This window comes from Tupaia chinensis, unplaced genomic scaffold, assembly GCF_000334495.1.
Source record: "Tupaia chinensis unplaced genomic scaffold, TupChi_1.0 Scaffold144346_1, whole genome shotgun sequence".
Lineage (NCBI taxonomy): Eukaryota > Metazoa > Chordata > Mammalia > Scandentia > Tupaiidae > Tupaia > Tupaia belangeri.
Genome location: NW_006204205.1, coordinates 4574417 through 4587521, shown reverse-complemented (window position 1 = coordinate 4587521; position 13105 = coordinate 4574417). Strand labels below are relative to the sequence as shown.

At 54.6% G+C, this 13105-nt stretch overlaps 1 protein-coding gene across 9 annotated transcripts in view; it reads right to left on the bottom strand.

The window, feature by feature from the left end:
- ACSL6 (acyl-CoA synthetase long chain family member 6) overlaps window positions 1-13105 on the bottom strand; it is a 66374-nt gene that overhangs the window by 32842 nt on the left and 20427 nt on the right. For 5 of the 9 annotated variants that reach the window (XM_006166892.1, XM_006166888.2, XM_006166889.1 and 2 more), the window contains exons 2-9: window positions 9693-9913; window positions 6937-7051; window positions 6195-6259; window positions 5826-5927; window positions 5256-5355; window positions 4528-4706; window positions 3134-3166; window positions 1778-1829 (exon numbers count right to left, since the gene is read on the bottom strand). In XM_006166892.1, coding sequence (XP_006166954.1) covers window positions 1778-1829; window positions 3134-3166; window positions 4528-4706; window positions 5256-5355; window positions 5826-5927; window positions 6195-6259; window positions 6937-7051; window positions 9693-9887 — 841 coding nt within the window. In that variant the 5' untranslated portion in view covers window positions 9888-9913. Of the gene's footprint in view, window positions 1-1777; window positions 1830-3133; window positions 3167-4527; window positions 4707-5255; window positions 5356-5825; window positions 5928-6194; window positions 6260-6936; window positions 7052-9692; window positions 9914-10069; window positions 10333-13105 lie in introns of all 9 variants that reach the window. The other 4 variants (XM_027767659.1, XM_006166886.2, XM_027767658.1 and 1 more) reach the window with 1 other exon arrangement.

The window sequence follows — 13105 nt, the reverse complement described above, 5'->3', positions numbered from 1 at the left end:
TACTGAAAGAACAACGTGCCCTTGATGAGGCTGGAAGCCAGGCCACTCGGCACGTCAGAGACGCTGGATCTGGGTTGTGACACTGAGGGCACACATGGCTGGTGTGTCACGAGAGGATGGACACAAGATGGACAGCACAGGCTTAGTCTAATGCCAATGAAATCAAGTGCATAGCCAGGCCGGGGACATCAGGCCAGAGGCCTGCTCACCGCCCCAGCTCTGCCCTGGCACCAGCCATACCTAGGGAGTAGGGGCCTGGGGCAGGAAATCTCAGTCCATTTTCCAAGCTGTATGTATTTTACTTCTACCACACAGAGTGTGAGCAGGGTAGCTCAGTTTACGACTGTGAGTCCACAGTGTGGAAAAGCACCGGACACAATGTCTGTCCTCTCTGGCCAGCAAAATATATTTCTGCATTGTGAGTTCTTTTCTAGATATAGGGGTGACTTCTGTGACTGAGTAACTCTTAAAAAACCTGAAGACACGCTCAGAAGGTAGGAGTGCAAAGCTAAAGGCCACAGCAATGACCCAATCCCGAAAGCCAAGTCACCGAACATTCACATTGTGAAACTTATAACAAGAGACATTGGAAAGCTCTGTTTGAACACAAACCTGAAGAGCATTTTTGAATTGTGAGTTGGCTCTGATGGCATCCTCTAGAGAGCAAGAATAGAGTTCTCTCTTTTCTGACAAGGCTTTGCATAATAAAATGGAAATCCTTGAACCCACTGGAGTTAATGGCAAAAATGCACCTCGGTTCAGTGATACCACATCTGCCATGACCCACCAACATGGATAATTCTGCTGTGGGGCTGGCTGGTCAAGGATCTGCCAAATGCCTTGGAGGCTGGATCTTCAGGAGTGGGGAGCCCACGTTCACGGCCCACCAATAGCTACTATTACAGTGGGGGGGGGCAGTCCTTGGACTGGAAAAAGGAGGCTGGAAACTGCTCACACAGGTCGGGGCAAGAGAATGAAAGCAGCAATGGGAAGAGCAGGGCACAAGTCCTGGCACCTCCATGGCTAGTGATATTCCCGTGCAGGAGGCTTGGTGGCAAGAGGTACACAGTGGACTGTGAGGAGCTATGCTGTGCTGTGTCAGGTGTATTCTGGCTCCCCCAGGAAGCCTTCCTTGACTGTTTCTGCTGATGTTGGTGCACGTGCTCCTCTGCCAGCACCGGGCATGGAGTGCACCGTGTCCTCTTCCTCTTCCTGACAGCCATGCCCAAGGCTTACTGGTCCTGCCTGCACAGCATTTGCCCTGCTCCTTCACATACCACCCTGTCTCCTACTGGACACCTTTAATCACCTTTCTCATGGGTTGGAAAGTAGGGATAATGGTGGTAGAGAGGTTGGGGACTGGCTCACAGTCCCCCAGCAAGCGATGGAGGTGAGACTCAAACCCAGGCTCTCAGATGCCAAATCCCATCCTTCTTCCCTAGTCTCTGACCCAAAGGCCAGGGCAAAAAGCAGGGGTGAGACCTGTTTCCCATACGGAAATGACCTCTGTGAGAGAAGTCCTCCCAGCACATGGCCAGCTGCCAGGCCTCCACTGGCTCAGCTTTGGGCTACAGGGACTCCCCACTCTCGACCTCTCCCAATCTGCATCTGGTCACTCCTGTGTACCAGGAGTAGAGGAGGGACCCAAGTCTAGAGTCAGGCACAGGACAGGGCTTGGCTGATCTTACAGAGGGCACTAGAGACTTGCGATCACCTGCCAGGATGCCAGGGAAGGGTGCAGGTGGCCACGGCTGGTGCCGTAGGTGCCTTTCCTTACCTGTCGTGCCACTCGTGAAACACACAATGGAGAGGTCGTCAGGCTGCGGGGGCTGCAAAGGTGAGGAGGCGTGTGTTAAAGCACCCTGGTGTGGCCAGCCAGGACCCGAGATGCCCAGGCCCTCTACCAGCCAGCCCCATGGAGTGCTATGTGTGGGTGTGAGTTCACATCAGGCGCATGTGCTACAGTTGGAAAGGTGGGCAGATGAGCTCCTAGGGAAGGGGAAAAGGAGCTGAGGGAATCTCACTGGGGTGTAGACACCAACCTATCTCACTAGCCTCACAGCTGGCCCCACTGCCCACCCCCGGGCGAGCCTGGGCTGAACTCCCATGGATGGGACTGGGTGGCAGTGGCCATCTAAGCCTTTGCCAAAGAGCGTGCTTCTCTGGTGACTGTGGCCCTGTTCTTTTCTGCCTTCCCATTTTCTCCCAAATACCTGAGGGTAGGCTTAGGTGGCTAAAGAAGCCCACTGTGTCACCAAGATGCACTGCATCAAGTGGGCCCTGTCCCTGGGCACACGGTCATGGGGTCACCAGGTCGAGCCCACAAACGCTGCCTACACAGAGAGGGTGACTGCCCAGAGATGACGCTTGAGTTGAAATGGAAGGCTGAGCATCTCTCTCCATGTGGAGTGAGGGTGGGCGTTCTGAGGAGAGGTAGGAGCCCAGGCACACCCCAGAGGTGTGAGAGACGAGGGCACACTGAGGGACGGGAGAGCAACACTCTGAGGTGCAGCCTGGCACTTGGGATGTGGGCAAAGAGCAGGGACACCTGGGAAGGGCCCCAGAAGCAGGGCTTGTGGCCTCCTCAGGCCGGCGTGCTAGAAAGCTCACTGGGGTGGCGAAGGGCGTGGGAAGAACAGAGCTGGAGGGAGGCCTGGAGCCACAGGCCCTGTTAGAAAGCTGAAATCCCCCACACGACCCACCCGAAGGCGCAGCTATGCTCCCTGTGCAAGTTCACAAAGCAAAGATGAGCACAGACGGCAGATGCCATAGGCTGCTTGCCCAGGGTCTGCGTCTGGCTCTGTTGCTGCTTCAGTCCAGAGCCCACTACTTTCAAAGGGAAAAAAAAGACTTTCCAAAGAAAAAGTTAATAAAGAATCAAGAGTAGCCAGGATTGGCTGCCCTTTCTTCTCCTTCCCAAACATCTGACTCCTGTTCCAGGCCCTTTGCTGGTCCCTCTGGGCCCTCAGCCCAGAAGTCCTGGGCTCTCGCGTGGGCACTGCCTGAATTGCTTATTACCATGGAGGGGCTTGTCTGGCCTCTGTCCTGAGCCCTGTGCACAGTGAGTGGATCTATGAGCGCAGGCTCTCCACACCAGCTTATTCAATAACGACCTGCTGGCAGGTTAGCTTACCATAGGAGCATGAAGATTCTCTTGGCCACAGTCCTAAAGAAAGAAAATATAGTTTTTAAAATGCTCAAAAGTTTTTATCAATTAAAAAAATAATAATAAACTCAGCACAGTAGGTCTTGATCCTGCACCAAGCCGAGAGTGCAGGATTCCTTGCCCAGACCTAGGCTGCTCAGTGGTTTCTCCTTGGACACACGTTCAGGCCTGAGGCTCCAGGGAATGGGGGAGTGCCTAAGGTCCTAGGCCCGCCCCACAATTACAGACAGGGAGCCCGAGGCCCAGGGAGAGGCCAGGCACTGTGCATGTGTCGAGGGGTAGGGGGCTGGTGGCACTCAGAGTTTTGGACATATTGGACTTATGATACTAACGGCACATCTGGGCACACACTCAGGACAAAGGCTGGGGGGACTGGGCTTCTAACTGGGCAGTCAGTGCTGGGGAGGGGACAGGTGGAGGAGCAGTCAGTGCTGCGGAGAGGACAGGTAGAGGAGCAGTCAGTGCTGGGGAGGGGACAGGTGGAGGAACAGTCAGTGCTGGGGAGGGGACAGGTGGAGGAACAGTCAGTGCTGGGGAGGGGACAGGTGGAGGAACAGTCAGTGCTGGGGAGGGGACAGGTGGAGGAGCAGTCAGTGCTGGGGAGGGGACAGGTGGAGGAGCAGTCAGTGCTGGGGAGGGGACAGGTGGAGGAACAGTCAGTGCTGGGGAGGGGACAGGTGGAGGAACAGTCAGTGCTGGGGAGGTGACAGTGGAGGTGGCCAACATAGATGTGGCTGCTATAAAGCCCTGGAGAGATACAAATGCACAGGCATTCTGGAGTCTGCACAGTGAGAAGTAGACAGGGAGGCAGGAGAAGAACTGGTGGGCCCAGGGTCTGGATCCAGAGGGTATAGTAGAAAAAAAGAAAAAATAAAAATACAGTTTTCAACTGCTCCTGAGCAAAGTTTGAGGTCCTAGAATCCAGGATGTCCTGTATGACTCCAGCAGACCACAAGCTGCCACCAACCCAATGTCTCTGGGGAGGCCATGCATAGAAAAATCTAATCTGCTTGATGACTGGGGTCGGGGTCACATTTGCAAGAAGCTCTCAATGATCCTCAGGCTGATACTAGCTAGAAATGAGCGAGCTTCAGAGGCTGTGAGGGACAGGCTGGCATCCCCGTCCACCTGCTGGCGTAAGTAGCTGTGACAGCCATGGAGCCTGTCTCCTGGAAGATGCCTGTGGGCACCAGTCCCCACCCACCTCCAGTCCTTGCAATGCCTGCCCTGTGTCTGTCTTGATAATACCCTGAGGGCCCCAAACAGCCACCCCTGGGCAAGAGAAGGACAGAAAACCAGCAGCTCTGACACAATGGCCAGCCAGCTGTGGCCCAGTCAACAGCCCAGAAGCAGACCCTCACCTCCACAGCCCGCATGGACTTAATGACCACCCCGCACTTCTGCCCTCTCTCTTTGAGGGCTTCCTCGAACGGGTCCATGAGGATGATCAGCTTGAGCCCTGGAGTCTCCTTCCTCTCCATGTGCTCTAGCAGAAGCACAGCCTTCTGAGGTTTATCCACGATCACGGTGCTGATGTCCGCTGCAGGGGCCATCAAGGAGAGTCAGGCAGGGTGGGCACAGGCTGTGACGGAGCAGCACGTGCCGGGCAGCGGTACCATGGGCTGTGTGCGCCACAGCTCGAGTGTAAATAAACACGCAGGACAGGCCGTGTGGGCATGTGCTGTGTACAGAGGGATGTGCCATAGGTCTTGGGTGGAACTCAGGGCAGAGGTCAGGGAGCCTCCTGGAGTGGATTCCAAGCTCTCCTTTACTCCAGGCTCGGGCCCCATCATCCCAGGTCTGCTTGAGCATCTGCACCAAGCTGCCATGAACCTCAGAGGGGTGCAGCCTGTGTGGAGGCTGGTGCAGAGGCCACTTCTCGGCAGCCCAGCCCTGTGGGAGGAGCCTTTGGGTGAAGGAAGTCTCACTGGGAACAACTGGGACTCAGGAAGCCAACTCAGGGGCCAATGGGTCAGCCCCACTGTCTTCTGAGAGCAGAAGCGAAGAACCTCTTTGGCGTGTCAGACAGCCGCCATAACCTGAGAGGCTAGGGGCTGCGGGAATGGCAGAAGGGGTGGGGCCGGCTCACCTGTGTTGATGATGTAGCGGATAGTCCCGGGGCCCAGGGTGTCATAGAGCGGGACCACCACCATGGAATATGTGTAGCAGGCCAGCTCTGCAATGATCCACTGTGGAGACACATGGGTCAAGGTATTTGGGGGTGTGGGGGAAGAAGAAAAGGCTGTACTACCTGTAAGCCCAGGAGATCAGGGTCCCCGCGGTAGGCCCTGTGCCCGGCCTCTGCCTATGGCAAGGACCCACAGTGAGAAGACCATACTTGCCCCCAGAGAACTCTGTGACCCTGAATTTCAGCGTCTAAACAGCCCCAACCCACTTCCAGGACCTGCATGCCCTACTTCCCCAGGCTTTGCTCAAGGCGCAGCAGATGGAGTTGGGAAGGGTGTGGACAGAGTTTGGCTGAAGTGTCTACTCCCGATGAGGGGCAGAGCCAAGAGTGAGAAGTGCGGGGTGGCATGGCCCAAGGGTCTTCACTGTTTTCTCTTGTCCTGGGCACTACCAACAGTTGAAGCAGGACTAGTTCATGGTACTCACCCCGACCCTACTGATAGCCCTAAAAGCGGTCATAGCAGATGCTCACCTCTGGACGATTTTGGGCAAAAACTCCAATAAACTGATCGGAACATGCTTTACAATCGTGCTGGAGAAGTCCAGACCCCAGAAATTCAGCCCTGTCGGCCACCTGCACATAAAGATGGGGAAGTGATGGGAAAACAAGGACTCTTCAGCAAGGGAGGGTGGAGGGCCCAGTGGGACCATCTATGACTTCCAACCAGGTATGCTGGAAGCCCCTCAACGCTGCTGCCAGGAGTTTGGCAGACAAGCCGGACAAAGGAAAAATGATCCACCAGGACCCAGCAAGGTGCCCACAACTGCCCCCAACCCTGCCACCACCACTGACCGCCAGGTCTACATAGCGACAGGGTAGGGCTTGTCCTCTCTCACTCACCTCCTGGTAAGACAGCCACTGGTAAGGCTGCTTGGGCTTCCGGAAGCCAAGGCAGGGCCCGTTCCCTGCAGAGAGATAAGCAGGTGTGTTCTAGGGAGGAGGGCAAGGCAGAGGTGCCTCCTGTCCTTACCCGCCAGGAACGTGGATGAACATCCTTTACTGTGGGGGGTCCACAGGCCAAATGAGCTGCTCCAACTCCCTGTGTAACTTACTGGGAGCCTAGGGGGCCTAAAGCCATAAGCACGGCATTGCCCCCGGGATCAGAGAGGCCCAGGAAACGGGACTGACAGTGCTGCATCCCTACGGTATCTGCATGATGGTCTCAACTGCAGACCCAGAAGGACACGGACACCTAGGGGGACAGCAGGAAGGGTATCAGGCTGGCTCTCTGTGACCACCTCCCTTTGCTTTGTACTCTGGGGGACACCCAGACACCTCAGAGGCTCAGGTTCAGAACCAGCCAACCAGCAGTGTGGAAGCTCAAGGCTGGCCAGGGGCTACCGGGGGCTGTGGGGTATGAGCTAAGAGGGCAGGTCGGCAGTCCCACGGGCAGGGGCAAAGCGAAGATCAGTCCTCTGGTCACATAATGCAGCTGCTCTGTGACTGGTAGGAGGGCTGGGAGTGGCTCCACTGAACCTGGGCACTGCTCACCTGCCATGTCCTGGCGCCATGCTTGCTCACCCACCCTCACACCTGCTCAGCCCCTGCCACATCCCGCTCACTCTCCCACAGTCCTTCTCACCTGAGATGCGAAGCCCACGGCGGAACACCTGGTACATGGTCCGGGCGTCGTCGTAGTAGTGGGTAAGCAGCTGGGGTCCATCCCCAATCACAGACCGCCGAGCCCCTCCACTGTCCTAGAGGCAAGCACAGGCCAGAGACACTGGCTGAGCAGGCAGGGGGTGTCAGGGGAGGGCCCGGCCACACACCAGGCTGTGTACGGCTTGGGTACATGGCCAGTCGGCATGTAGGGGCTGGGCACGCTCGGTGTGCACTTGCACACATGGCCTCTGCCCACCTAGTCTGCACACGCTCGACCTGTGTGTCTACAGTCAAACAAAGCTGGATCTTGCACACAGGCCTTATGTCCCCATGTCCCAGACACTCGACACACACAGCATTCACACGTCAGCCTACACAGAATATCCAGAATTTTCAGTTCCTGCTCACACACACCCACGGTTTGTTGGTACAACGGAATGGGGACTGCCGCTTAGAGTCAGGCTGACCCCTGGCATCAGGGCCAACATGCCAAGGTGTCCCCAGTCCCCCATTTGCTGCTCTGTCCCTGGGTTAAGAATCATCTGGGCATAGTCTTTAGCTAAGAGAGCTGCCCTCTATCACTGGCCGAATAGTGGATGTTGTTTGAGAACTGTGCTGAAGCTGTTTTCCCAGAACCAGAGACCCAGGAGACTGTGACGGGAGGACAAGCTGAATCATGTGACTGTCTGAGGAGGGTGTAGGGCAGGGCAGTAGTTTCTAAGTTCTCAGTGGTGTGGATCCAGAGTGGGAAGCTGGCAAACCTCCTCTGTGCTGGGGGCTGGGGAGGGGAGCTGGGCTTCTGCAGCTTCTTCCCCTGCACCTTGCCACCCCATCCCCCAGGCTCCCCAGACCCAGAACTCTGCGACTCTCCAGTTCTGCCTTTCTCTGAGCACTATGAGGCTCTCTCGACCTGCCCCAGAGACTGCCATCTCTGGCCACATCAGGTCTGAGGAAAAACGTCTGCGAGAGCCACAAAGCACCCAGGCGAACTCAAACACACAAGCAGCACTCAACTATTTTGGCCTGGAAATGCTCCCCAGCACAGGCCCAGGTCAGACCCGTGGGCAAAGCTGGCGGCATATACAATGCGACCCAGTTAGCGCCAGGGTGGCAGCTATGAACAGCAAGAAACTGTGCCAGGGAGAGCGGAGACTCGAGTGGGCAGTGGCTGCCGAGCTGAATTTTGAAAAATGCACAGGGGTCTGCCAGGCGGAACGAGTGGCAGAGGACGGCGGCCTTGGCACAGGCAGCGGCAAGCACACGGGGCAGGAGCAGAGATGTGTTTGGAGAGCTGCAGGCCATTCGTGGAGCTCTAGATGGTCACGGTCGGATAGGAGGTCAGAGAGGCTGCAGACCAAAGCAAGGAGTTGAGGGCACTGGGAAGCCGGGGAGGGTTTCCAGTCCCGAGGAATGACATGGTTTGGATTTTTTCTCACACAGTCACTTCTGCCAGGCCCACACCATCCGGGCCCTTCTTACCACTCTCACCTCATCTCCTACCACTCTCCTTTGCCTACTCCACTGCAGCCACCAAATCCTTACCAAACGTTAGGAAGCAGGTGCTTTTTAAAACAAAATGTATTTATTTATTTTTATTATTATTACCTACTTTACAATTGAGGCAACTGTGACTTGGGCAGTTAAGAAACTCACGTACAACTCATAGAGGCACAGCCAGGTTTCCAACCCATGACTGTTGGTCACCAAAGGCCAGCCTCAGCACTGTCTGCTAGCCCAGCTGCAGGCCCTCCCCACCACCCAGCACTTCCCAAGGCCACCTCATGCTGTATCGCACCCCTGCACCTCACGCACACCATTCCCTCTGCGGGAAAAGTGTCCTTAAGATCCCGGCCCCTGACTTGTGCTCTCCTCTACCAGGCAAATCGCAGCCATGCTTTGGATGGCCAAAACACACTGTCAAGGTCAAAAAGCAAAAAGCAAGGTGCACAATGGTGTATGCAGTGCGATAGCATTAGAAAGCGTGTGCATGGGGGGTTCTCTATACAGCGTTGGGGAGGGCTCTCTATACATTGACTCAGGGCTAGGACAGACACATTAGCACAGGCTGCTTCAGCAGAGGAGAATGGGGGACCAGGGGAAGAAGGCAGAAATTTTTCAATACATGTGTCATTTTATTTCTTTTGAACTTTGAGAATATATTGTCTATTCAAAATGGATAGAATTAAAACAGAAAAAATTGCAAATTTTGAAAAGGCAAAATAAGCCCTATAAGCTTAATAAAGAAAAAAAAAATAAACAACCTCACTCGTCTTCCACGCTTAACCTGGAACATCCTTGCATTAAAGGCTGCCATACCCTCTTCCCCTCGGTGGCTCTACCTGTGAGTGCGTGTGCTCGGGGAGGGTAAGGTGCTGAGGTAGGCTCGGCTCTGGTCCTAACACCAGGCGAGGACTGGGCACAAGGAGAATGTGGGGGTTTACCTGGCAGCTTCTTGAGAGCCTGCTTAGGTTTCCTACTGAGGCACTAATGAGCCAAGGCCCCCTATCCAAGAAGCAAGTAAACCATTCCAAGGGCAAAATCAGGTACTGTCCGGGGACAGAAAAGACACCTGGTACACGACCCTGCCCAAAACTTCTGCAGACTTTGCTGTCTGGCTGCCAGGAAAAGCTGACATTTTCTATGCATTTAAGCACAAATAAGTCACAAGTTTGGCTTCTACTTTCAACATGCCTGTGTTCTGACGCTACTTTCAATGACCTACTCCCGCCTGCTCACCTCCACTTCTTCTGACTGCATCAGGAGGTTGCATGGTGGTTGTAAGGCCTTTGGCCGGTGAGTAAACCAGTAGGCGAAGATGGCGGCCAGCGCACCCATACTCAGGAGGGTGGTGGCTGAGAGGCTGCGGAAAAACTGGCCCAAGTCGCCCAGCTCAGGCAGTCGCAGTATCCTCAGGATCTCCTGTGTCTGCATCTTCTCCAGAAGTGAGAGGACAAGCTCTGTGGGGAACAAGAGGCAGATAAAAGATATAGGCAGGCTAGGGAGGGCCCCGAACCACCAGTGGCTCACTGATGTTGGCCTGGCCCTGGCCAGTACGCCACAGGGCAGGCCTGGAGAAATTGGTATGTACAGTATGCTGGTGCAGCACAGTATACCCTGGAAGCTGGCTGCCTCAGAGGGCCTTTTCTGGTGAGAGGCCAGGGTCCTCAGCAACTCCATCTGATAGTCAGACATTCAGTTCCATTTTCCTGAGAGCCACATGCCCAGGTCCTGAGCCATGGCTGACAGCTGCTTCTGTGTCTTCCAGGGCCAGGGCATGCTCTGGTAGCTCTGGGAGTGAAGCCTCCTGGGTCCCATGGCCTGGGTGCTCTGCCTCTCCTGTGGGACTCTGGTCATAGCATTTGGCTTGTCTTTGATCCTGGGGTGTAAAGATGACAGGGCGGCAGTCAGGGTCAGCAGGGTGCCTGGAGTGAGCTGGATGGAGGAATGCAAGCTCCTCCCACTCCACCTCTAAGCTCCCAACCCCAGGCCCTGACCCTGAGGGAGAGAGAGAAGGGGAGCAGGACAGAGCCCAAAGACCAGTCCAAACAGACACCTCTAGCCCCCAGCCCTCGTGGTGTGGAGGCAGTGATGCGTCTGTCTGCAGCTCTCCATGGCCTCAGATCGAGTACCAAGAGGCATGGTCAACACACCGTTATCCAGGTCCTGTGCTGCCCTCCCTGATTTTCAGTTCATGTCCAGAAGAAATGGAGACCAGCAGATAGCTTAATGGTTCTGTCCCTGGATTCCCATGTAATCCACTATGGTTCGAGTCCTGGACCCGGTGACTTAAAACTCACACTGGGTGCGTGTGCATGTGTGCCCAAGATCCTGAGAGAAGAATAGGGGAGAAGGAATTATGGCATAGCCATTTGCCTGGAGAGTGATTTCTTGCTTTCTGACTCTGTCTCTCTCTGGCAAGAACATGTGCCCTATAGCAGAAATCCCTTAAAAGAAAAAAAGAAGAAGAAATGGGAGGTGAGGTGGGAGAGATCAGGTGTTAAACTGAAGGTAAAAGAAAGAAACCAAGCTCAGAGAGAAAGGACTCAGCAACTGCTTTGTGCACTTCTAGGGGTAACCAGTGTCTCTTATAACATCATGGATGGTGGTCTGGGTGCCATACTTACCCACTGTGGCCCAAGTGGGTACAACGGGCCTCTCAGGGAGACATGGTAGATACGCCGGGGTGAGGGACAGTGCAAGTTTCTGTAAGAAGCACTAGTGACCAACATTGGTTCAAAGAGAGCAGGCCTCAGGGGCCTCCTGTGTCCTCATGTTAGCCACTAACTGAAGAGGTGTTGGCAGAACAGAGAAATAGCCAGCTAGGCTCAGGGGTCTACACCATGCCCAGAATTGAGGAGGAAATTGGGGGTGGGCCAGGTGTTTGATGCTGACTAGAAACACTGCAGGCACCTGCAGTCTGCCAGCTCTGTGAGGCAGGGCGGGCTCTAGGATGCCATGTACACTCACGGACATCCTCCTTGTGGGCCCTGGGCCTCTGGAAGCAGGGTGGTGGTTTCTCTTCTTGCGAAACAAGGAACATCACTGCAGCAGCCACTCTGCAGCCACCAAACATGAGCAAACAACTGGTTGACCCCCAAGGGAGGAGAGAACTGCTGAAATCCTAATAAATGTCATTTGTGCTAAACAGTAACATCACCACAGAGGAGATGATGTCAGTGATGTGCTAAGTCACTGCAGAGAGAGAGACAGACAGACAGAGAGAGACAGAGAGAGAGCCTCCTTGGCTTTAATCCCTTCTCCTTCACTTATAAACTACGCAAGGTTGAGCATATATACCCCACCTCTCTGACCCTCCAGTCCCCCATCTTTAATCCTTTCTCCTTCACTTATAAACTATGCAAGGTTGAGCATATATACCCCACCTCTCTGACCCTCTAGTTCCCCATCTTTAACATGGCGGCAGTACCACGAAGGCATGTAAAGCTCTTTATTCCACGTCTGGCATAGTCAGAAGACTCAAGAGATTGCTAAGGAAGGAGATGCTCATCAGATCAAGGGGGCGCTATGTATCCCAGGGAGAAAAGAGGAGGCAGGCAGGACTGGTCTAAACACTGGGCAGAGGCCGTGGGTCCAGGCACAGTGGCCTTGTAGGAGCCTATGCTCTATAGATGGCACAGCAGGCTGTCTGAGTCTAGGTAACCTCATCACCCACTCACAGGCCCTGTGTGCTCCTGGGGGAGCAGTGAGAGCAAGACCTGGCAAGGCAGAGCATTCTTACTGAGCTCCTGAGCTGGAGACTTGTTCCCGGCAGCCTCCTTGAGCTGGGTCAATTACAAGGCCATCCCATAGGAGTGGCCCACTTGTGGCATATGGATCAAATTAAGGTTCTATATCAGCAAAAGCAGAGGCCCAGCTACAGACCCGTGAATTCACCCAAGAAAACCTCTTGGAGTGGTAGGTAGCCAGCTGGCCTTCTTGGAACATTGATTTCCCAAAGCTGCAGATGGGAAGACCAAGTCACAGCCAGACCTATCAGATAAAGGACTCACTGCACAGTGGAAAATCCAGACATGCTTACCAGACCTCTGATAAACTGAATGGACTCAATGGGCTGAAGAGTCAAGTCCTAAGAAGCACCTGTCCATGCTCTGAGAGCTCAGTTTATGGCCTCAAAAGTTTGAGAGAGCACCTTGGAGAGAGATCCCACCACCACCAGTCCCTGGTCCTTGGCAGTTGCTCACAGACCCTAAACTGCAGCAGAAAGTGGATATTCGTAGCAGTGGGTGCAAGGCTGAAGCTTTTACAGAGCAAAGCCCAGAATGGCTAAGCCATCTACCCCTCCATTCACCCTTCCATTTGGCAGATCCTCCCACGGTCCTGGCTCTCACCTGCCCTCAGCCCATCGGGGAGGCCCATGGTGGGGTGGGTAGTGCTGTGCAGTGTGAGCCAGGCTTGGGGAGCCGGAGGGAGACAGGGCACGCTTCAGGAAGAAAGTGTTACTGATGCTGAGACTCAGCTCTAAGAGCAAAGAGGTGTCCCAGGCAGAGGGAAGCAGATACACAAAGGCTGGGGTTGGAAGAGCACCTGAGCTCTTAGGGAACAGAATATTCAGTTCAGAAAATACTGTCTCAAGCCCATGCAATCTTTTTTTTTTTTTTTTTTTTTAGAGGTTTTTTCTTATGGGCGTG